Raw genomic sequence first — 25688 nt, 5'->3', positions numbered from 1 at the left:
GCGGCGCGGGGCCCCCCCGTCTCTCCCCCGGGCTGTGGCAGAGGAGGGAAGGAAACAGCTCTCCCGCCTCTCTCCCTGCCCCCCATCCTACCTGCAGGCAGCCAGACTCCACCCACGGTGCAACAGAGTAGCAATTGTAACATTCACAAAATGCCGACTTTGCAGCAGCTTGGCTCGGCACTCTGGCTGGCACTTCTGAGGTTGTAAATGTCAGAAAATTATTCACATATTAGCCGCTCCTGAGTATTAGCCGCATTACCGGTTTAGGAGCAAAATCTTAGTCAAATTGGTGCGGCTTGTATTCGTGAAATTACTGTAGTCCTTATAATTACTGACTAGTGTTCTTTTCGTCTGGTTTCTGACAAATTCAGAATTTGACCCTGTATTAGGGTCAAAATTGTTCTAGATGGTGTTGCTGATGGCCACAGACCATTCATTTCCTCCTCTGTCATAGGAATCTTTGACAATTAGGCATAATCTTTTTAAAATTTGCTGTCCCTTTTTGTGTTTTCCTTCATTATCCTGTAGGATTTGGTTGTAGGAGTGTCCATTCAAGTCTAAAAGAGATACCAAGACTTAAGTTTCTTCATGCCTTCTCCTAACACTCTACTCCTTTACTGTCTCTCTCTCCTGCAGATGAGTCTCATTTTGTCTCAATTTGATACCATCTCCTCTTTTTAGTATCTTTGTAGGTATTTTCAGTGTCATTCTGATTATGTCCTGCCTCATTCTGTTCCTGAAGCATCAGCCTGTAGCAAGCCTGAGAGTGATATAGAGGACTCTAAATCGTGTATGAGTGTGGTGCTGGTTTTTAGCATTTTATGTATGTGATTCTAAAATGGATCTCTGTGTAATCTGAATGTTAGGTTTTTTACCAAGAAGCCTCAAACTCTTTTTTTTTAAATTTATTTTAATTATTTTATTAAAGAGTTCTGGAGATCCTGTTTTCCCAGAAGTGGTGTTGAAAAAGTGAAGTGCAAGCACAAAATGTTTGTAAAATGTTTGTTTCAAAACTTTGGCAAACTGTAGAAAAATGTGCCAAGTTTTTGCAGCTCGCAGATGGTCAGGGGCACATCTGAAGACAGCAGTTTTAGTACCATAGGGAAGCTGTGGGAGTTTATGGGCTGTTAAATAAAAAATGTCTAAATCCATCAAGTCTTGTATCCTGAAGCCATTCCAGATGTTTCCAGTTGTCATTAATTTAATTCTTTATATGGCTTTGCAATAAAGAAGAGAAAATGCTAATTAAATTTTGATTGTAACTGTATAAATTTTTTTGTAGTGAAGCATAGTACTTGGCTGAAATCACTGTGGGTAGATAAGTATACTGTATCTGTGTACTCACATAATTAGAATTTATATTTCCAAATAATATAGTCTTATCTTAAAAATGTATCTCATAAATGTATTACACCTTTGATGCTTAGGTGCAATGTACATATCCATAAGGGTTTTAATTTTTCTGAAAATACTGTTTTCATAACCTACTAGAAACAGGATATGTCCATTATTAGTATTCTGTGACTTTACTACTACAATAGGCAAATTTTTGTAGCCATCCCAGAGATCTAAAAATTAGTAGATCTACTTTTTGTCAGTTTATATTTTACTTAAAACTGGTTTTCATTTAGCCAAGAGATACTAATATCTTAAATCATCTATCACTGGTTTTGTTGGTACCTTAGTATCATACAATCCTAGTGAACTGGAGATTTTTCTACTCTGGCTCCTGCTTGAAGCAAGGTCAACTACTGTGCTCAGGACATTGTTGAGTTGAGTGTTGGATACCTCCAGTAATGGAGATGTGCTTGAACAGAATTTTCTGTGCTTCACTTTGGGCTTATTGCTTCTTGTCCTGTCACTGGCTGTGACTGAGAAGAGTCTGATTCCATCTTCTGAACTCCCTTCCCCGCTTCGAAGTTGGGTAATTTTGCCATGGTAAGATTCCTTTGAGCTTTCCCTTCTCCAGGCTACATAGTCCTGTTTCTTTTAGCCTCCCCTTATAAGACAGATGCTCCAAGCCCTAAGCAGATGTGGTATTCATACCAAAGTTTTCCTTTTCAAAACAACTTCTCCTCACAATGGTAAAGTACAGTGGTAAAGCTGTACAGTTCAGCTCAAAAAAATATTCTGAGAAACAGTAAAATTATCTATTTTTAATATTATGTACAGTAATTTCACAATTATAAGCCGCAGGTCCGGGTGTCAGCAACATTTCATTCTTTGTCCATATATAAGCCGCACCAGATTATTAGCCACACTTTTGTTCGCAGCGAGGATCCGCGTGCAACTTTCACAAAGTTGCCAATTAGTAACAGAATCGTGGCATCGCGGGGTTTACCGGCTTGGCCCTGCACGGGGCGGCCGCCAGGGAGCGGCCCCAGCCCCACTCGCCACTGCCGCCGGGAGGCAGGGGAGCGGCGTGCCTGGCTGGTACTGCCGGGAGGAGGGAGAGGGGCGTGCCCGGCCGGTGCCGCCGCCGCGCCCCCTGGGCCCGGGCAGCACTGCCGCTGCGCCGCCACTGCCCCACCGCCCGAGGCTGGGTGGGCTATGGCTCGGCTCAGGGCTGCTGCTGTCTCGGACTTCCAGGTTGGGAAATTTCTAAAATTTGTTCATATATAAGCCACTCCTGAATGTAAGCCCCACTTCCGGTGTGGGAGCAAAATTTTAGTCAAAATTGTGTGGCTTATAATCGTGAAATTACTTATTTTGCAACACTACCTCCGTGTTAAGTCCCTTCATATTTCAGCCAAGGTTTATGGTTTTATGGTAAAGCATTTGCTGGAACACTGACTTCATAAATTTATTTTATTTTATATCCCTAGGAATCTTTTTCATTATGGTGTTCAATATTTAATATAATCTTTTCCTTCAGAAGAATGAGTGAGAACATTTTTTGATTAATGAGTTAATGGACTTACTTATAAGGAATTTTTCCTAAATTTGCATTTCTAAAGCAAGCAGTTAATTTTTGCTTATTAAGAACAGTATCCTTACTTTCTCCTGGAGCTGCAATAGAAACACTTTTTTTTCCGGATATTTAAAGATATAGAAGAGCTAAGTTTTATCATACCTTCCTCTGAAGGAAATACGTGCACTGGAAAGATGACTATTTCATGGGCCTGTAGGTATCTGCAGTCTGTAAGCTGGTAGTCAGCAGTCAGTCTTCTGAGCAGGTGAAACCTTTCCTTCACTAGGTAGCAGGTTCTTGGTATTAGTTGTTTCACATTCAGATTGATGCTTTGAGGAATGGTGTTCCCCTTCATAGAAGTAAAAATGAAGGTTCCTGAAATGCAACTTTTTGTCTTACGTCTTTTTATTTGCAGAATTCCAGTACTGTTCCTTTTTTCTGGTTACTGATGTTATTACTGTAATTGCTCTGTTCTCCAAAAGTTTTTAAATTAAACTTTCTTTATATACTTGCAACATTGCACCTTTTTGCATGGCCAGGACACTGCCTAACTGAGCTGAGGACCCTTACTCATGTAGGCTTTGTTTCCAAGGTCTGTGCTAGGTCTTGAGCTAAACTTTAATCTTCTTGTCGAAAAATAGTCCCCACTAAGTAAATAGTAGCATAAAGCTTCTACTGAGACATGTAGAAAATGTCATGACATTTTCTTTAGGATGAACACCTGCCCAGGAGCATGAACTGAGCAATGTGCAGCTGGTGCCTGAACTTTGAGGAAATGTGAAAATTTATTGAAACATCCTTTGCTTAGCACTCAAACATCACACTTACTAGTGTAATTTGCTAAGTAGTAATACCTGAATCATAGTGAAAGCTTTACTTCAGTTGCGCTGCTTTTCCAGTCTGTTTTTCTGTTCTGAATTGGTTCAGAAGTTTCTGAATTCTTTATGTGACTACTCTGGAGAAGCTGGGGCTTTTCAGTCCAGAGAACTGAAAAACGGGGGAAAGGAAAGGGAAGGAAGAACGGGGAGTAGGGGAAGAGAAAAACTGTTTTTTATGAAGGGCATGTGAAAATTGCTGTAGTTTTACTTACACTGTATTGAAATTGAAGCATGTGTATCTCCCAAGACTAACTGTTTTGATACCTTTACAGTGTAATTAATATAAATACAGGCATTCCCACACAGTTTCGTAACAAATGTGGATTGTGAAGTTTCAGAGAACATGTGATAACCCCACAGACTCATTAATATTGATGAGAGGCCACCTTTATTGCTGAAAGACTGTACATCTGTAACTGCATCTCACTATTCTGTTACAGTTCTTCATTGTGGTTCAAGTTTTACCTCATTGTTCAAGACAAAAGCTACTTTTTATTGCTTTTGGTCAACTCTTCTGCTTTGTTCTTTTTCCGAGAAAAGAGCAATGTAGTGTATGCTTTCCCAAAGAGTGATTTCAGTATAGCTGTATACTTTCAGCTTCCTTCTTATACTTGTATACCAAAGTTGTTTTTATGTCTTTACAGTACAGAAATGTAGGCTTTTTAGAATGAAAATACATTTTAAATTATGACTGTATCATGGCATGTTGAGTTCAGAATATATTTCTTTATGCCTGGCTAGGGTTGATTTTTACAATGAGGGAAATTGCATTCAGTTCAAGATTTCTAGTTTGAAGTCATTAAGCTTTGCCTCAGGTTTCCAATGTTGCCATGAAAATTTACTTGAGGTCAGTCCTATAGTAGTGCTTAGCATCCATTTGAACAAAAAATACCCAGTTCCTGAAAACAGTTAAAAATCTCTTACGGGGAAGTAACTAGTAAAATAATTAATACTATATGCCATGGTACTTTGTTTAGGACAATATCAGGACATAAGAAGAAATATCCAGTCCCTTTAAATACGTTGACACTGTAATATTGTTTTAAATACAGGTACAGAGAGGCTCTTGTCAAGTGGGATGAAGCACTTCAGTTAACTCCAGAGGATGCTACACTTTATGAGATGAAATCACAGGTAAAGGATGACAATTCTTTGCTGGTTCAGAAATTAGAAAACAAAACATGGTGTTTGTGAACAGATACAACAAACAGATACTGTAAACAAATTGTTTAGTTGTGTGTGGGGGAACTTCAACACAATTTAGGTGTTTTATTTTTATCAACCAGCAGAGTGTCTTTTAACAGAAATTACAATAAAGCTGTTATCCCAGCCAGTCACAATAAACATCTTTGCTGGGTTGTAAATTAGGATGCTACATTGCGGGGGAAAAAGTGGAAATACTTAAAAATTATATTGGAGGGATCAAGGAGAACCTTAGTGTGATAGATTAGCAAATCTGACCCTTAAAAAATCTACTTGCTCTTTCTAAAGATTGGGCTAAGTACTATCTAGTACACAGGTGCTCTATGCAAATGGTTTGCTTCAATCTGGTTCAGTATTGTTACTGATAAATCAGTCATGTATAAGGATTTGTAATAACTGATCTAAACCTGCCTGCTTTCCATTTGAAGCTGTTCCCCCTTGTCCTATACTACATGCCCTTGTAAAAAGTCCCACTCCAGCTTTCTTGTGGTTTCCATAAGAGCCCTCCAGATTCTTGGAAGCACCTTAACAGGCCCCATAGACTTGTGCCTGTTTAGTTTCAGCAAGCAATCTCGAAAAAAATACACTGTTTGAAGAAGAGAGGAAGAGAAAAAAAAATAGGTGAATGTATTATGTAACTTGTAGGAAGTTTGCTATATTGTTTAGTTTTAAAATCTTTGTTGCTACTCCAATATTTTTATTGTGTGAAAACTCCAATCAAGACCCTAACACAGCCGCTTCCCCAAAAAAGAAGCCAAAAACCCCCAAACCCTAACAAACCCCAAAAACCTGCCGGTTCTTTTCCAAGGTGTGGTGGCTACTTTTTCTGATGGATATTACCACATTTGCTCCTCACAGTTGTGTTGTCTGGTGGAGTGAAGAAAGGTTGATTCCGCAAAGGAATTAATAGAGTAATCATGACTTCATTTCAATGCAGTAATACTGAAGGATGCTTTTGTTTTATATAGCTGCAGGACATTTAGATCTTACTGGGTTTTGCATTTGGTTTGAGAGATACTTTATGGCTTAAAGGTTTTTCTTTAAACTGTTCTGGGGAAAGTGTGTTGTCTTTCCATAAGTGTTAGTGTAGAGGACAGATCTGTCTAGCCCAGTGGAATGTCTAGAAAAGAGTTGCACCAATGGCACAAGCATGTAGTAGCACTGCTCTCCTGATCCTTTTCCCAGGCTCCAGCAAGCTTTGGTTCTGTGACTTCTCTGTTTTCAGAAGCGCTTGAAAGATTTTTCTTTAAGAAATTTGTTTCAATGCTTTCTGTTGCCATGTAAATTTCTAACATCTGTGGAGCTGTGTATTAAGGAATTTCAAATCCTAATTATGCATTATTGGAAGACACAGGTTCATACAATTCTGCTTTAATTAGCAGTACTCCAGATTGCTGTTAAGGGTGTTGACTTACATAGCAGTTCCTTTATATGTTCAGTTTTTGACTTAACTAGTAAAGAAAATCTGCTAAGACATGAAGATGGTATTGGTGAATTTTATTTTCATAGTTTAAAGATTTAACTCTGTTGTGAAGAAAGCTGTTAAAAATTTCAGGACAGTTCTGCTCAGCAGGACAGATTAGTGAACAGCTCCCTTGTAACTGTTCTTTATGGTCTTATGTGAATGCAAAAATTTGAGATAGGTCCCCAAAAACATTTCTTTAATTGAAGCTATACCAAAATTAAGTGTTTTCACACTGAAAATAGCAAGAGAACTGTGACGTGTGTAAGCTTACCTGGATCTGAGCTTTGATTTGAATTATCCAAAGAGGTGCTTATTAAAACATGCTTCAATCTATGGTCCAGATGCAGTAGCTAATATTGAGAGATTGTTGGCTTGGCTACCCAGTACCTGTATTTCAGCAAAATGGCAAAGATGAGCTAGAAGCACACAGCTTTTCTGCTGACCAAGAGGAACTGAAAAACAACTGTGTGACTCTGATTCATCTTGTGAATTATGTGTCCTCGTCTAATGTACAATTGGAGAGTAAAGAATGATGAAAAAACAAAGGAACCCAAGCCTCTCCTTCCACCATGCCTTTGCTTTCTTTCTGGAAAAAGGAAACAGTTCTGGGCAGTTGCACCATTTTTTTGATTTCACTTTCTTGTTTGTTAATGAGAATGTGAATGAGAATACAAGAAATATCGGTGTACAAAATATACATTTATAAAACTATTTCTTGAATCTTTTAAATAAAACATACGTTGTTTCAATTGGTAACATCTCTTTCATACATGTGAATAATTATTGTAGTTTTTTTTTTGCAGTATGACATATGCTTACTGGAAGCTGTTTAGTAGAATGTGTCATTTGATGCCTTTGTACTTCTAACAACTCTGATGAGAACTGTAGAAAATTCACTTTTGCCAAAATAGAAATATGTAATTCATTCAAAAAATATTGTGGCCAGTATTTAAAGGATACTGTCTTAGAGCTGACTGTGTTATTCCAGTCCAGCATACCAGCACAAATACTGCAGCTATTACAGTGTAGCTCAGTGAAAATATTTTGGAAGAACTATACACCAACTTCAGCAAGGCCTTGACTAGCACTGGGTCTATAAAAATCTCCCTGTCTTGCTATGTGTGTCACGTATTAGAGGAGGACATTCATGTTAGGAATGACTTTGTACAATATGCAAAGATTCTTTATGGTCTATATTAATTTTCTATCAGTGAGAAAATGTCTATTCATGAAGCAACTCTGAGAATTAACATTGGAAGATGAAGTGGGGCTTTTTTGCATAGGCTTAAGTATCTGACTTATATCCTTACATTTATGAGGATAACCTTATGTTGGGTTACAACAGCAGCTTCTCCCTTCTTTAGTGCAGTAATTTCATGATTATAAGCCGCACCTGATTATAAACCACACGTCCAGCTGTCAGCAACTATCTTGGGTTACAATACAGAGTGTGATAAAAGACATCTAGTCTATCACCATCTGTTGAGGGTGGGGGCAGTGATCCTTATCTCAACGGCAGATATTCTGCTAATGGGCCATCCATTGAAACCAGGCCTGGCATTGTTCTTTATCTTTGCACCCCTTGGCCTTCCTCCAGCGAGTCATTTTCTGCTAATGGCCATTGAGTCCCACTGTGTGACTGATAAAATTACTTCATCCCATTGGAAGTTGCTCCAGAGAGGGAGAAGAGCCCAACATTTCTTAACCAAAATATAAACAGAGGTTTTGGGACACTGAGGTAGCCCCTTTCTCCACTGGACTCCAGGGGAAAACCAGATTTCTGCACATCCCCACTGGACCTCTGGAGGGAAACTGCACCTTCTACAGGAGCACTGCTTCAACTGAATCACATCTGTCACTGCAGGAGGATGCAACCACCATTTAATGGGACTGCTACTAACACCCTGCCTGACAGGGTGTCAGGTTGTACTCTGACTTTGTTTCTTTGTAGTGCTGTGTTTCTATTTTAATTTCCCTAGTAAAGAACTGTGATTCCTAATTCCCATATCTTCGCCTGAAAGCCCCTTGATTTCAAAATTATAATAATTTGGAGGGAGGGGGTTTACATTCTCCATTTCAATGAGAAGTTCCTGCCTTTCTCAGCAGACACCTGTCCTCCAAACTAAAACAGCAACTTTTCGTTCTTTGTCCATATATAAGCCGCACCTGATTATAAGCCGTACTTCTGGGTTTGGACCAAAATTTTAGTCAAAATGGTGTGGCTTATAATCGTGAAATTACTGTACTTCCTTTCTCCACAGCAAACATAATATTTGTTAACATTATTTAATATGCAACTCCGATAAATGTGGTAATGGCACTGCAGGAGTCTGTAAATGTTTGTGGTAAGTTCTCAAAGATCTGTATTTTAACAGATGTAGGACAAATGTCTTTTAGTTCTTCTGATGAGCAGAAATAGAGTTTAAAGTTTCTAGTTGTCAAAGATACTTGAAGTAAGTGTGTTTCCAGAAAATCACATGGGAACTGTGGAATTGCTCGATTACTTCAAAAAAATTACAGAATTTGATGAGGCTTTTTTCCATTGCTCTCAACTACTCTTTGATTCATTTAAAAACAGATTTTTATGTTTTTTGAGAGGTTAGGAGTGAACTTTTCTTCAGCATTCAAGATCTGTTAGTGTACATGCTTGATACTTTCATCACCAGCCTAAGCTGCTTCCCCATTGCAAGAACAATCATTTGGACCGTACAATAGAAAGTAAATGCTTGTGCAAGTTCATTTCTGCAATTTTGTTCAAAAGCAAAAGTCTTTTAAAAAGACCCAACAACAGCAGCCTAGTGTTGATTCTGGTGTTAGGTAAGTAGTATTTTAAGTATCTTCAAAGGAATGTATAAAGACTGCCTATATTAATGTAGTCACTAAGACTTCTTGAAATTATTTGTGGGCTGAATTCCTTAAATGTTGACTGGATTATTTTGTTACTGCTTTGAATTACTAAGATGGAGGAGCAGACTTTGACTCCTTGATTTTTTATCTTAACTTTTGGTTGCTGGACTATATGGGACGTTATTGGGTGAAGAGGAATATCAAAGGACTTGATGCATTATGCTGTTATATAACAAACCCTCTTGGGAACCAGACTTGGTGCTGTTCTGTACTGCTTCTGAGAATTACCTGGTTCCTGTTGCTTATCTCGTGACACTTGCATCTCGGTCTCAGATAATTATGCAACTATGGCAGATTTTTTAAAATAGACAATACTGTTTACATATATATATATATATATTTGCAAAAAAGTAAACTTAAATATAAACCATCTGTTTAAGTTCCTTTTAATAATTTTTTGGATGTTTTGTCATCAGCTGTATGAAAATCTAGTTTCCTAAAATGCTGCATCCTCAATTTGCATTCATTGAACAGGACCAGGATGTCTTCATCTGTTCTTTGTTTTTATATATGAAACCCATCAATCTTCAAATCATTCCATTTCTCCTCTTCTAAAGGTTTTCTTAATGTTGAACTTAGTGAAGAAATAATATCAACTTCTACCCATCTGTCTTCCTGACTAAGAAATTGCAAGGTTTCTAAGGCATGATTAGACTTAGAATCCCAAGTTTAGATTGTAACAAATCACCTAGTAAGTGCTGATTATTTTTGTTTTTCTTAAATTGAGATGCATACTGAGAAGAGTGAACTGTCAAAACATTAGAGTGAACTCCAGAAATCTAAGTTGCCAAGAAAACATTTCTGTATGGTGCAATGGTACAGTAATTTCACAAATACAAGCTGCACCATTTTGACTAAAATTTTGCTCCCACACCGGAAATGCGGCTAATACTCAGGAGCGGCTAATATGTGAATAATTTTCTGACATTTACAACTCCAGAAGTGCCAGCCAGGGTGCCGAGCCGAGCACCTGCTAGTAAAAGCCGGCATTTCGCGATTGTTACAAATTGTTACTCTGTTGCACCGCGGGTGGACCCTGGCTCCCTGCAGGCAGCACAGGGGGTGGGGAGAGAGGAGGGAGAACTCTCTCCTTCCCTCCTCTGCCGCAGCCCAGGGGAGAGACGGGGGGCCCCGTGCCGCCATGGCCGCGGCCCGTGGGGTAAGTGGGGGGCTACTGTCCCCACCTGCTGTGGCAGGAGCAGGCAGGCTCCGTCCCCGCCTGCCGCCGCGGGAGCCAGGGGGGCTCCGTCCCTGCCTACCACCATGGGGCAGCGCTGGGCCAGGGCGAGCGAGCCCAGAGGCGGTGGCCAGCCCCGAGCGGCCCCGCCGAGCGGCAGTGCCAGGCTGGGCCACCTGGCCCTGTCGGCAGCCCCGAGCGGGCTGAGCCTGCACAGCCTGCGCTGTGCCAGTAAACCCCACCCTGCCGCAATTCTGTTACTATTTGGCAACTTTGTTGCACGCGGGTCCTCGCTGCGAACGACAGAGCGGCTTATACTCAGGTGCAGCTTATTTATGGACAAAGAACGAAATGTTTGCCAACACCCAGAGATGCGGCTTATACTCAGTGCGGCTTGTATTCTTGAATTACTGTAATTGCTTTAGAACATGGATAAATGTAAACTACTTATGGGTAGGATGAATTTTATTTATCTGTATTTTGAAATGGGTTACTGGATGGAAAAGGGATCCGGGTGAGTTTCACTGGAAGTGGAATGTATCTATATATAGCAATTCAGCCTCAATCCACTGAGCTCATTTAAAACTAGAACTTACTCAGATTCATAACACTTCCAAAATATTGTGGGCAGAACAGGATGGGTCACTCTGTTGCCTGGATTTCTAATGTTTGGTCAGTCTCCCAATGACACTTGCTATTGGTTTAATTGTTTTTTTGCCTCCAAGTTCTTCTAATTCTTCTAAATTCTGTTGTGTGACTTTTTCTAAAGCTGGATTTATTAAACAAAGTTTTTATAGGACATGGATTTTTTTTTCAAAGCATGTAATAAGGATAAATTTCTTGGAATAAAGCAAGTCCTAAAAATCCACTTACCGAACATCTTTTTAAGACATTTCCCTCCAGTCACTTTTAACATATGTATCTGTGTGTGTGTGCAGTGAGAGTCTTGAGATGTTTTTTCTGCTTTGTATATTTTTTCCCTGATTTTTGGATTAGTTTTAAGAATGTTTTGTAATAGAGTATTATGACTATATGTATGTATATATATATATCACTATATGTACATACATCGCTTTATATGTACACTACATATATACGTTATTAGTGTGTACGTGTGTATGTATATGTATACACACATACACATGTGGTTCCTGTTTGACTTTGTCCTGCCCATGTGGCCCTACCCCAGAAGGACTGAGCAGGTCTTGTCAAATCTCTGCACAGGAAGTCTTTGTGCTACCAGTGATTTTTGTTCCATGCTCAGTGTGGCTTTTTGGATGTGGAATAGCTGGTTTGCTGGTTCGGTTTCCAAGTAGTGTGCAGAGGTGTTTTATTGAAGTGATAATGATACCCAAGTACAGTAACCCAATACAAGGCTACACACATCATGTCTACCATTGTAGGTTGATTTTGATGGCCTCTTCAACTGAAGAAAAAAGTGTAGGGAAATAATGTGCATTAATAAGTATATTTGTTATACTGGGGCAAGTGTAGCTGAGTCATTTTATTAATAACTGAAAAAACTGCCTGTGTTGGATAAAAATGCATATATATTCAAAGATGTGTTGGTTTGAATGTTTTTTGATAATCTAATGCCAAAGTTACTAGGAGCAAAGTAATTACTACATGATCTGGAAGAGCATTTTTAAAGCAGATGTTTATGCTCATATACACAATAGTCATAAATAGATGAAAGTGGAATAATTGCCTTTATTAGTGAGGTAACAATTCAGTAAACAAACCAGTAAAATTCATTAAGCACTACAAAATATTTCCTAAGCACTTACACAGATGTTTTGTAATTAGTTTGCAGTAGAGAGTACTGGCAGGAAATAATACGTGGGATGCATAAAAATGTTGCTGTGAGTGTATACTTGTAAGTATATCCACTAGTAAGAGTTTGATTCACTTCACACTTCTGCTGCAGATAAGGGAGACTTCCCATACAAACATAATTGATTTGAAGGTTTTGGAAAAACACATAACATTAATCACAGACTTTGATGCAAAATGCAGTCATTGAGAACTGTTGAGCAGGAAAAAGAGAGAAGATGATTAACTGCTGTATATTGTTTTTCTAAAGATTTTTAGGTACTTCTGAATTCAAAGGTATTGTCCATTGAATGGAATTAAAGTGAAACCATAAAACTAGTCTTTAGAAAAATTTAGTCATACTAGAACAGCAGAAGTATCAATCCAAAGGGTTATTCAGAAGCTATGCTTATGATATTTCTTAGTTTTTTCAGTCCAGGTTTGCTTTCTGTAGTAAATCTTTGCCTTTCCTTTCCTTCCTCTTTTTTTTTTTTTAATGTACTGTTCACGTCTATGTTGTGCACGTACTATTTGTTAATTAGAGTAAATACTCAAGATCATCGCATTTGAATCCTCCTCTACTTCACACTTATATTTATCTATTTAATATATCATAAAACGGTAAGGTTAAATACATCTGTTTTGAACTTCAGCAATAGTCCTAATGTGTTCTAATATTATTCATCATAGTTGTGGTCAGTTGGGATGAAAGTGGTTGCCCACACATGAGTCTAACCCTTGTGGTTGACATTCTCATCATACTGCAGGAATGCAGTTGTCATTTGTTTCTTACATTGGTATCTATTACCAGAGCATGTGGGTGTCTGAAATCATGATCTCAGAGTGATGCAGGTCTTCAGGTGATGTGCCAATCTCATGGTGGTATTGGAAACATAAGGCAAGCTTTGAGCCACGTTGTGTATTGCTAACTGTGATTTATTGCCTTAGTTATGGAGATTCAGTGCAAGAAGAATAATCCTGTGGTAACTGCTGAGTAACAGAGATTTTCACATTCAGAAACCACTTTTTTCCTTACTTAATGTAGGTGACTTCATGTCTAAGTTAGGTTCTGCAGAATGCTTATTCTCTAAATACAACAGTCATTGTTAAGGTCTGTTTCCATGCTGAGTTACAGGGATTGTTTCTATAATTAATCATGTGCACTGCACTGTTTTTGGTAGATCCCAGTTCTCTATTAAAAAGAATAAGTACAGTCCAGGAGTTTTCAACACTACTTGCACATGTACTATGTTTAGTTCTCCATGTGTTTGTCCTCCTGAGTATTCTGTTATGCTTGTATAGGCTGTGGGGTTTGTTGACAAGAGGAGACACCTTCAGAAGCAGTTAATCTACTTCTAATAGAGCTGCTTAAATAGTTTGGGTGAATCATCCTCTAGCATGCTTGTTTCTCTCTGTGGGGATTGAAATGAGTCTGGGTGATTATCTGAGGTCAGATGACTAACTTTTACCTAAAAAAGAACTGAGTAAGATAAATCCAGTCCTTATTACTGAAGCAGTGGTTGTTGCCTGGGTAATCCCAGAAAATTTAAATTTATTTTCAGTTTTGCTCATTTTTCTTCCTTCTTTATTTCTGATACAGGTCCTGATGTCTTTACATGAAATGTTCCCAGCAGTGCATGCAGCAGAAATGGCTGTTCAGAGAAACCCACGTTCCTGGGATGCCTGGCAGACTTTGGGACGTGCCCAGCTTGGATTAGGAGAGATAGCGCTGGTAGGATAACGAAATTAATTGTGTGTGAGAAGGAAAGTACAGGAATACCAAGGTTACTGTATATCCTTATGTGTATCCTTGAACATAGACAAGGAAAAAGATCATTATTATTTATTTCCAGTGTTTCCTTTGTTTTACTGTATTTCACAAATGCATCCTGTGTGGTTTTGTTGCTGGACTTGTGGAAGACCTGTCTAGCCCCAAGACTTTTGTGTCATATACTATATTTATGTGGCAGCTTTTTGCAATAGAACAATTATGCTGAATTAACTGCACATACTGCATTCTGTGTTCTGCTACAGTACAGCTCACCATAGTTTTAAGATGAGGGTAATGCCAAGTCCAAGGATCAGCTGATGATTCAGGCTCAGTTTTTATACATGGCTGCTGATAAAATTCTGATGTCTTGTTTTCCTTGTGTCCTGCTTATGCAACAAATAATGTGTGCTCATGCCTGCTTTCCTCTGCTTCCCTGATCTCAAATGGTGGTTGAGGTTGCTTCTTCATTTAATAAGAGAGCAAAAAGCCAGGGATGCTCTGCAGTAGCTGAAGTGCATATTTTTTTCTGGAGTATAATAGTTTTCTACTAGTTTCTGTGAAAACACAATAGGTGAACTTCCCAATTCAGACACATTCACAGAGGTCCATTGGGAAAAACAAGGCGTCATGACCTCTAAGATGAAAAAATATATTGGTTGTATTTTGAATAGAAGTAGCTGCGTGCTGTTCTGATGCAAATAATTGTGTTGGTAATTTAGGGTGTTTTTGCAAAGTTACAGTGTGTGGTCTGAAAATTTTCAAGAATTAAAAAAAGGTAGGGTTTTTTTGACAGAGGTTAACAATTCAGGCAAAATTAATTTTTTTAAAATGTAGTAAGGAGCAGTGCTAAAAACCCTAAACCAACCAAAACAAATGCAAACAATGTGAATCACCTAGAGTCATAGAATGGTTTGGGGTGGAGGGGTCCTTAAGAATCATCTAATTCCAACCCTACTGTGCCATGGGCAGGGACACGTTCCATTACACCAGGTTGCTCAATGCCTTGAACATTACTACAGATGGGGCATCCACAGTTTCTCTGGTCAACCTGTTCCAGAGTCTCAGCACTTTCACAGTAAAGAATATCTTCCTAATACCTAAATTTCCCCTCTTTTGGTTTGTAGCCATTGTTCCTTGCCCTGTAGTTCATGTCAGAGTCCCTCTCCAGATTCCCTGTAGCTCCCCTTCAGATATTGGCAGGCTGCTATGAGGTCTGCACACAGCCTTCTCCAACCTGAACAGCCCCAACTTTCTCAGTCCATCTTCACTGGGGAGTTGCTCCAGTCCTATTAGACAAAACCTAAGATAAAAGCTGTGTGTTACAGATGTGCAGTGTGCTGCCTTTGTTGGTGCAGTACCAAACATGAAATATCTCTCATAAATTCATGCATATCTGCATTTCAGCAGTGGTAACATTCCATGGCTTTTGTGGTGTAGGAAGTAAGGGTAGATGGTCTGGTCTGTCTATATAGTTTCCTTTTAAGTGTATGAAACTGTCACTGTAAATTATGCCAGATAATTTTAAATGCACTAGTCTCAGGAAAATTAGAGTTTTATTTCCATCAAGGATCCTAAGTAACTGATGATGTTTATTCTGTAAAAAATGCTACAGTTGCTATACTATCAGTTATAAATAGTAATATACCTGTACTAGTTACACTCAGCAGGTTGATTCACCAGATCTTATATGATTTTTCTACATAGATAAATCATGAAACACCAGTGGGACTGGATATCATAGTGTTCATATTATATTAATTTTTTTTTATTTTAGAGTAGCACTTCAGGTGCTCTGTTGGAGTGCATTGTTGAGCTTAATCAGAAAGGGATCTAATTTATGTATCAGAGACTATTCAGTGATGCAAAGCAAAGCATTTTAAGAGGGAACAATCAGAGATTGGCATCAGAGCACTTCATTCATCTGAAACACTGCTCTAGGTGCTCCTGTAATTGTTAAATTGACCTTATTGTGGTGAAGAGTGAGGGAAGATAGATGGTTTGCCCTCTTAATGTTTTTGATTGTCTCTGAGTAGGCAGCCTGAGTGTGGAAGCTCCTGTTGGTGTCTCCAGTGCTTTGGTACTGCAGGTTCATACTTCATTGCCTTTCTGTCTGTAGGTTGAACTGCCTTCTGATAAATATGTTCTCACATACACACATATGTTCTAAAATGCAAATAATGTTCACTATTTGTTTTTGAATCAAGCTATTTTTAAGGAATATTAAGAGGTGAAGACTGAAGGAATTTTAAAATAAGAAATTAATTCACAGTTATTGAACTTGTGGAGTCTTCTTTACCAAGTGTTTTAAGTCATAATTATCCTTTTTCCACTAAGTCTTTCATTGCCACGATTTTCTGTTTTTTCTCTGTACCATATGTTTTACAAAGAAAAGGTAATAAAGCATAAATATCAAGGCTTTTTAGTAATTTTTTTTTTTTTTTTTAAGATTTGGGAATTACTACCCTTCTTGGAAAAACTGCTTCTTCTGTTACTTTGTTTCATTTCTCCCCCACTAACATCTGTCTTCATTACCCACATCCTGCCAAATTATTTGTTTTGAGTACTTTTGTTACTGCACAATGAATGATGCATTTTTTCTTAAGAAAAAAAACAATTTACAGTAATTTCACGATTATAAGCCGCACCATTTTGACGACAATTTTGGTCCGAACCTGGAAGTGCAGCTTGTACTCCGGAGCAGCTAATATATGAACGAAGTTCAGAAATTTCCTAATGCAAAAGTGTGAGCTGCGAGCTGAGCTGAGCTTGCGAATTGAGCACCTGCCAGAAAAACACACGATCGTGCAATTGTTACAAATTGGTTACTCTGTTGTGCAGCAGGGGGAGGTGGGCTCCCGCCGGCAGCGCGGCACAGGGGAAAGGCGGGCTTGGCCCCGGCCCAGGGTAAAGGCAGGCTTGGCTCTGTCCTGCTGCCACCCCAGCCTGGGAGAAAGGCGGGCATGGCTCCATCCCGCCGGCACCCGGGCTCAGGGGAAAACTTGGTCAGGCTCCGTCCCACCGCCACCCCGGCCTGGGGAAAGGTGGGCTTGGCTCCCACCAGCACCATGGGCGGAGCAGCAGTCACGAATTGAACACCTGCCAGTAAAACCTGCAATCATGTGATTGTTACAAATTGGTTACTTTGTTGCGCGAAAGTGCAGCTTCTAATCTGGTGCAGTTTATATATTGCCAAAGAACAAAACGTTCCTGACACTCAGTAGTGCGGTTTATAATCAGGTGCGGCTTATAATCGTGAAATTATTGTACTGTCTTTTAATTAGAAGTTTCCCAGGTCTAAAATACTGCTTCCAAACAAATGTGATGTATATTTTGAGCTATGTAATAATGAAAAAAAGGAAGGTTTGCTTGGATTTTGTTCTTGTCAAACTTGTGACAAAAAGAATGAGGGAAGTTATTTGCGCTTGTTTACCCCTTGAATTTACAAAATAGGGTAATTCAACAGTAATACTTAAATGTGAGCAAGGAGAACTTTATTTCTGTAAAGGCAGAAATTCCTTAAATTCTACAAATCAATGTGCAGAGCACACCTGAGTAAACCTGCAATGTGAATGTAGTAACTGTAGAAATACAGTCAGGCTTGTAGTATTTCTCTCATTTCAGTGCAAGTACTTGGTTTTACAAATTACAGTAATTTCATGAATACAAGCCGCACCATTTTGACTAAAATTTTGCTCCCACACCGGAAATGCGGCTTACACTCAGGAGCGGCTAATACGTGAATAATTTTCTGACATTTACAACCCCGGAAGTGTCAGCCAGGGTGCCGAGCCGAGCACCTGCAAGTAAAACCCAGGATTTCATGATTGTTACAAATTGGTTACTGTGTTGCACGGCGGGTGGGGCCAGCTCAGTGCCGGCAGCGCGGGGGCGGGCAGGGAGGCAGGGGAACTCCCTCCTTCAGGCGGGGGAGAGGCGGGGGGCTCTGTGCTGCCATCCCCGCGGCCCGTGGGGTAAGCGGGGGGCTCCTGCCCCTACCTACCGCCGCCGCAGCGGGAGCGGGGGTGCTCCTTCCCCTCCTGCCTTCGCCACTGCGGGAGCAGGGGGGCTCTATCCCTGCCTGCCACAATGGGGTGCTGGGCCGGGGTGAGCGAGCCCAGTGGCAGCGGCGGCCGGCGCCAAGCAGCCCCACCGAGCTGGGCCACCTGGCCCCGTCGGCAGCCCCGAGCGGGCCGAGCCTGCACAGCCTGAACCGAGCCAGTAAACCCCGCCATGCTGCAATTCTGTTACTGTTTGGCAACTTTGTTGCACACGGGTCCTCGCTGCGAACGACAGAGCGGCTTATACTCGGGTACAGCTTATTTATGGACAAAGAACGAAATGTTTGCCAACACCCGGAGATGCGGCTTATAGTCCGTGTGGCTTGTGATCGTGAAATTACCGTACATTTCCTGTACTGCTGAGGACATCTTAACTAGTTAACAATTTCACATTAATGGCTTCATTGGAATAGTTCTTCCCATTAGACAGGGTGAGCCCCATGCTTTGATTAATCAAGGGGAAAAAAAACAAAATCAAAAAACCAAAATTAATCACAAAAAAGTCAAGGACCAGTTGAAAGCACTGAATGTCCCACGTGGAGAAGCTCATCAGCCCTGTGACATGGTCATGGGTAGCCAGCTCAGGTGGCCCTGTTTGAGCAGGGGCTTGGCTCAGGTGACCTTGGGAGGCCCTGGCCAACCTCAACCATTCTGTGGTTCTGTGGCTTGAGCTTTACCCCATTCTGGGTCCCTGGTAAATCTGGAGTACTGAGGATCATGAAGTTGAGAGGGTAGATGTGTAAATATGCACCAGTTGTGCATGGATTTTGTTTCACGTTTTAAAGGATGTGGTTTCCTGTATTCCTTCTAAGTAGCTGGTGCTCTAGTAGTCTTAATGTGACACATTTTATCAGAAGTATCATGCCTTGACAACATGAATCCTCAGATCTGCCCTTTCCTTTCATCTCTCTTGAAAGAACTAGATTTAGGTCTTATAGATAATGATGGGAGTTCTGTACTCCCAAAGAGAGAAATATCTGTGTTTTATTGGAATGCAGCTAATTAACATAACTAGTCTGAATTTGAGATAATTTTTCAATGTTACAAATATCAGCATTTAGAAACAGAGCATTTTGGTAACAAAAAGGAAATTGGTGGTTGGCCTTCCACTGAAAAGTCAAGTATTTAGGAAATTCTAAGTTAAGAGTGTAAGTACCATGCTTATTCATTTAAAGTGGGGCTCTGTTAAATTCTTTTCAACAGCCTTAATCAGTCCTGCTGAGGTATTGAGGTAATAGCCAGTAATATAAGCTTCCACAGAAAGGTCCTGTGTTAGTCCTGTCCTCCTCACCTATACTATAGAATAACCCTTTTTTTCTTTTTTAACCACTGTTGGAAATTTTTGATAGTGATTGTTAATGCGCGAAAAGATCTTGTCAGAGGTGATTTTTATTTTCTGTCAAGAAAGCTGAAGGGCAAGCAAGTCTCCAAAAGTTTTACACTGCACTTCCCTACAGAAGCAAAAGCAGATACACGACTCTACTGATTTAAAGTCCTGTAGTCCTTATAGGCAGGGTCTCTAAAATCACAGCTCCTCTTTAAAATGAAGCTAGAAATGCTGATTTAATGTAGTGCCACTGTGTTTTCCTACAATGCGACAGGCAGTTGGAGAAAAAGATTTACATCTCCATTAGGGGAAGAATAAAAAGTAGCACTGTTCTGCTGTCTTAGTAGAAATTAGTGGCTTTGGGCGCTGTTCCAGTGGTAACATAAAATTTTAAATGGATGACAAGTGTGTCAGTTTAAATGGATGACATGTTTTGTGTTTTACATCGCTACTTTAAAGTTAATCCCTCTGATCTTCCACAGCACTTAAAATTTACTTTAATATTTTGTTATTTCTTTATAAAAAGTCAAGCACAAAAACTCTTTTCTAATAGATTTACTAAGATGATATTTTTATGCTGTATTGTATGAATCATCAAAGCAGCTTTGACACTTACCAAATGTTATTTATCGTGCATGAACATAACTATATAGACAGGTTTTAATTAGGGAACCTCTTTCATGGAAAGCTTAAAAGCAGATGATATTTGTTTATATTTTGTTTTCAACAGAAATACAAAGTGTGCATTTGATGTTTACTTGTTGTTCATGTGTCCCTGAAAATTAAAACCTAGCAAAGTTGAATAAAGTGAAACTGTTTTACAAGAATTAAACTTCAATTCTTCTGTTTAAAGTTCACCATGCTCCTACACTTTATAGCTGGCTGTGAACAATAATCAAGCTTTATTTTTTCTGTCTGGAATTGACAGGCTGCCTCTAACAACAGCAATAATACTGATAACATAGGCAGCATGTCTTAAATCTGAGTTTGTATCTCTCTTCTGAGTTCCCATAATATGGAGTCCATATATTAATCTGTGGCACCAGAAGGATGAACTATCAGTTTCTGTCAGTGCAGAAGGAAAGTTGTGATTTTCCAAATTAATTGGCATGCTTTAAGTATTTATAAAATTGAACTGAATATATAAACTGTGATTTATCCTATGTCTTTAAAGATTTTATATTCAAGTTGCCAGAACTTTTCCCAAATACCATCCCAGTCCATACCATCACAGTTTTCCCATCTTACAGGAGGGCTTCTGTACATGTCACAGAAAGATTTTGGTCACTAAGGTGACCCATATTCATAACTCTCTGTACATTCATAAATGTGAAATACACTCATGCTTTTGTGTACATGTACCTGAGTTTGAGGAGGTAGGTTCAGCCTTGACCATTGTTAATGTAACTAAAAGACAATACAGTTGTAATTCTTGGTGTAGCTTTTCTCTAGTATTGTAGCAACCTCTTCTTATTTTAGATGGTCAAACTTCTTTGTTTTTAATTTCACAACTTCTCTGTTGAGGATTTGTATTTGTGAGTATTTTCCCAGTTGAACTGAAAGTAAGGAGAAGCATCACTAATTACCCTTACTTCTACTAATATTTACATTGTTTGTAAGATTATAAAAGTTCTTCTCTCAATGTTTGGAGTTTATTTGGCTCCTTCTGTGCATTTATTTATGTGTTTTTATAACCACATACCTGTTCCAGAAACTGTTTGCCATGTGGCTAGTATTAGTGTTATATCAGGTCCATATGTGAAATGACTGCATCTAATTTAAAGGCAGCAATACCAGTGATACTTCAAATTCCTGACATCCCTTTTCTGTATTTCTTTAAACCACATCTGTCTGCTTTTGCCTTTGTGTATATCTGATGATGAGGGGAAAGTGGAATAGGAAATCATCCAAAACATAGCTTTTCCTTTTACCTTTTTAATAACAATATTATTTTTCATGTATATATACTCTTTATTTGTACCCTTTTTGCCAGGTACCTGTCTTATTAATGTATTTTTGTCCTTTCAGACAAAATTGCTTGGGGGTGAGGCTGGTATTGAACCAAGATGAGGGAAGATTGCTCCAATAAAGACAGGAGTAAAATGGCTTTTGGCTTTGCTCAAATGATACATAATTTTTTTTGTTGTCAATTTTTATCAAAAAGGTAGGCTTTAAAGTGTTATATCTTTGTTTCTTCCCTGTTCTTTTTATAGGCAATCCGAAGTTTCCAGGTATCCTTACACATCTTTCCAATGAACCCTGAAGTATGGAAAGAAGACCTTTCCTGGGCAAGAAAACTACAGGAGCAGCAGAAGGCCACAAAGACTGGGTCGGTGCAAGCACTGGCAAAAGAAAAAGAGATTGTACAAGAGTCAATCCCGGACTATGACTTTGAAAGTGATGAAATTGTGGCAGTCTGTGCTGCCATTGCAGAGAAGGAGAAAGCTCTTTCAGCAGCTAAAACGATGGTGATTGTGTCTGCTTCAGGCACAGTAGAGACTGTTACTGAGCAGGACAATTGTCCTGCAACTCCTGATGAAACCCTTTTCATCAGGGCCCGGTAGGGCAGCCTCATGGGTTGGCATACCCATAGTTTAAAGAACTGCTGTTATTTATTGTATTTTGCTTGCTTTGTGTTTGTTCTAATAGCCTACAAAAGTTACATAACTGAAGTTATCTTTCTTTCACTAATTGAAAAATCAATGACCTGAGTTGTTCCATCCATATTTTTTAAAAAGAAAGTCAAGAGTTGATTCTAAAAATTTTAAATTGTTATGAACAAATATAATGTTGAAATGCTAACAGCTGCTTTCATCTTTGTGTATTTCATAATTTTACAGGTTAATGTCTACATTTTCCCAGTAATTAGGAAACTTTTATTTATGCTGTAAAAGTGCTGTGTTTTATCCCCAGCTGGCAACTCAGCCCCACACAGCTGACTGGCTTCTGGTGGAATGGGGGAGAGAATTGGAAAAGTGAAAGAACTCATGGCCTAATAGGGAAAGCAGAAGCTGCACATGCAAGCAAAGCAAAACAAGGGATTCACCCCACCAGTTACCATGGCCGGGCAGGTGTTCAGCCATCCCCAGGAAAGCAGGGCTGCATCATGTGTGACTTGGGAAAACACTCTGAATGTCTTCCCTTCCCCTTCCTCCTTCTTTCCCCAGATCTGTGTGCTTTGCTATGGAGTGGGATATCCCTCTGGTCAGTTGGGGTCAGCTGTTCTGGCTTGTCTTCTCCCAGGTTCTGTGCACCCTCAGTCTTCTCACTGGTGCGGTGGGATGAGGAGCAGGAAAAAGTCTTGACCCTGTGCAAGCACTGCTCAGCAATAATGAAGACAACTGTGTGTTATCAACACTTGGCAGCACAAAATCAATTCTACTTGCAATTCTGAAGAAAATTACAGTAATTTCACGATTAAAAGCCACACCTCATTATAAGCCACACTTCTGGGTGTCGGCAACTTTTCCTTCTTTGTCCATATATAAGCTGCACATGATTATAAGCTGCACTTTCGTTCGCAGCGAGGATCCATGTGCAACAAAGTAACAAATTAGTAAAGGAATTGCACGATCACAGGGTTTACTGGCTCGGCTTGGGGCTGGGTGGGCTCAGCCCCACTCGGGGCTACCCCGTGGTGCCAGTGGAAGAGAGCCCGCTCGCTTTCCCCTGTGGTGCCAGTGGGAGCCTGCTCCCCCTGTTGCGCAACAGAATAATCAATTTGTAGCAATCACACGATCGCAGGTTTTACTGGCAGGCGCTCAGTTTGCATGCTTGGCTCGGCCCGCAGCTTGTACTTCCAGGTTGGGAAATTTCTGAACTTTGTTCATATATTGGCTGCTCCTGAGTGTAATCCGCACTTCTGGGTTGGGACAAAAATTTTAGTCGAAAGGGTGTGGCTTATAATCGTGAAATTACTCTAATTCTATCTAGCTGAAACCAGCACAAAAAATAAAAAGGGGAATTATGTAAATCACTGATAATGTACATTATTTTTCTTCCAGAAAAATTGTGAGCTGTTTTCTGTTATTGACAGTCTTTGTTTTCATTAAGAATACTTGTTCTATGAGAAATTTTCCTATGAAGCAGGGATGGATTATTATTTGTATGTCTGTGTGTGACAGATCTGATTTGTAGCCAAATCAAGTTGCTTTCCTTGGTGAGTGGGTTAAACACTTTCTGATTAGATGAAAGGAAATGCTTTACCAAACAAGACAGTAAATGCTTAGTTATAGCTAAATGTTTCACCAGAGGAAAGAACAGTGTTTGTGACTGGAACTGGCCTTTCCTTATCTTGTGTGCTGTGCTATAGACATCACCAAAAGTAGAATGGTGGGAGTAGGAAATAGATATGGCTGAACTGTATTGTATTTGGGGCTTTTCTTTCCTAGTAAGGCTAATCTGATAAAGGGAGTCAATTTACTTTTCCTAATTCTTATGACCTGCCATTAAAAGTATGCTCTTAGGGAAAAAAGCCCAGTTTTTCAGGAAAGCACTGGTGGAGTCTCCCTTTATCCTTTTTGGATTTTGGATGCAGTGGTGGGTAATGAGGCATACCCTAGGAAATTTTTTTAGTGTTGATTTTGCTTCAGGGGAAGGTGGCAGTTGCTTCCTCTCACAGGCCGTTCAGAGAAATGAAATCAGGCCGTTTCTTGGATGTACTCTGTGCTGAGACTGCTCTCCTTTCATTGTCTTGGAGACATGGTAGAGATGATCACAAAAGTACTGGAAAATATGGTCTTCTGAGGAATTCCTGAAGAATTCTGTTTGGGAACATGTAATTTTTATTTGATTTTGAAAAAAATTTGTGTGGTAATGGATAGTTTTGTAAACAAGTGAAACTTCTGAAATCAGTCATCTTTGCACTTTTGAAAATAACATTTTAAAAAAATAATGTTGCTTGAGAAGGATAATGTTTTTGCAATGGAAAATACATTGTAGAAAAACTGTCTCAAGTAATACTTTCTATTTATCTGATCTCAGAATATCTTTATTTAAGAGGATACATACAGTTTTTAAAAAAAGGTGTAATTGCCCTATGTACTAAATTTTCATTAATTTTTGCAAGATTCTCCCCGGTTTTTGTATTTGTGAATTTTTAGATCTGTGCGTTCATGAGCACACATTCACACAAAATCACACCTTTTACTATCTTCTGAGTATTCAAAGTAATTAGAACTACAGTGATCTAAATATATTAAGAAATGTAAAACATCATCATGCTATATTTTTATTTCTTCATTAAGTTCAGAAAGATTTTAAATGCTTACTGGATAGGCACTTGATAGTTTGATAGCTTGAATTATTAGAGTTGAAGAATTTCCTAATCTTCTTTCTCCTATCAACTTTTAATACAATCTAGGCAGCCATAGGAAGAATTAGCATGAGAGGGGTTTGGACACATTTCTTCAAAAGATCTTCTCTAGCTGGAAAAGGATGTGTGAGATGCCCTGGGGTATGTTTTCATTTTGAAGGAGCTTGGCTGTATCCACCTCATCTTTTCTTTCTTTGCGCTTTATACTTGCGTCAGTGTTCTGTCTTTACTCATACAGGAAGGACTGCTGCCCTTCTTTCAGAGGCCCGTGTTATCGCAGAATCTCTTTCCACTGAAGTGGTTCACAAAGTTCCTTTGACTTCAGCAGTGCAGGGCCAGACTGCTGGAGGGATGTACATCTGCACCATCAGGCTGTGCCTGGCTCGAGGCTGGTGATTTCCATCCCGCGTACTAAATGTGTTTTCCATCTCATTAGATTATGTTATGAATTCTAGGTATTGTCAGAACCATGGTGTTCTATAGAGCAGTTAAGTTCCTGGGACACTGTTTTCAAGCTGGGGAGAAGTTCAAGTATTAGTGATTTTAACATTGGTTTTTGTACAGCATGCCGTGTTTTGCATGTATGTGATTTTCTGGATCGGTGTGCCATTTGAATAAAATACTGACTTCTGTTGCTTAGTGGTGCCTGTTTATTCTTTGGGTTATAACAAAAATAAATATTATTTCCCATTCCAGAATGTTCCTCATTTAATAAATGTTCCTCATTTAATAATTGGCTTTTGTCTCTGGTGAACATATTGATTTGTTTTAGTAAAAAAGAAAATAAGACATCTTGGAGAAAAAATATTTAATAAAAGGTGATGCTCAGAGCTTTGAAAGCTTTCAGGGATATCCATGTGAGATG

At 39.3% G+C, this 25688-nt stretch overlaps 1 protein-coding gene across 1 annotated transcript in view; it reads left to right on the top strand.

The window, feature by feature from the left end:
- TTC33 (tetratricopeptide repeat domain 33) overlaps positions 1 to 22971 on the top strand; it is a 43568-nt gene extending 20597 nt beyond the window's left edge. Inside the window, exons 3-5 of the mRNA XM_033086220.1 lie at positions 4842 to 4923; positions 13954 to 14085; positions 21723 to 22971. Of these exons, the coding sequence (XP_032942111.1) occupies positions 4842 to 4923; positions 13954 to 14085; positions 21723 to 22073 (565 nt within the window). The 3' untranslated portion in view covers positions 22074 to 22971. The remainder of the gene's footprint in view (positions 1 to 4841; positions 4924 to 13953; positions 14086 to 21722) is intronic.
- The last annotated feature ends 2717 nt before the right edge of the window (positions 22972 to 25688 follow it).

This window comes from Catharus ustulatus, chromosome Z (genome assembly GCF_009819885.2).
Source record: "Catharus ustulatus isolate bCatUst1 chromosome Z, bCatUst1.pri.v2, whole genome shotgun sequence".
Taxonomy (NCBI): domain Eukaryota; kingdom Metazoa; phylum Chordata; class Aves; order Passeriformes; family Turdidae; genus Catharus; species Catharus ustulatus.
Note: the sequence above shows the minus strand (reverse complement) of the source record. Positions and strands in the feature narration are given on the sequence as shown.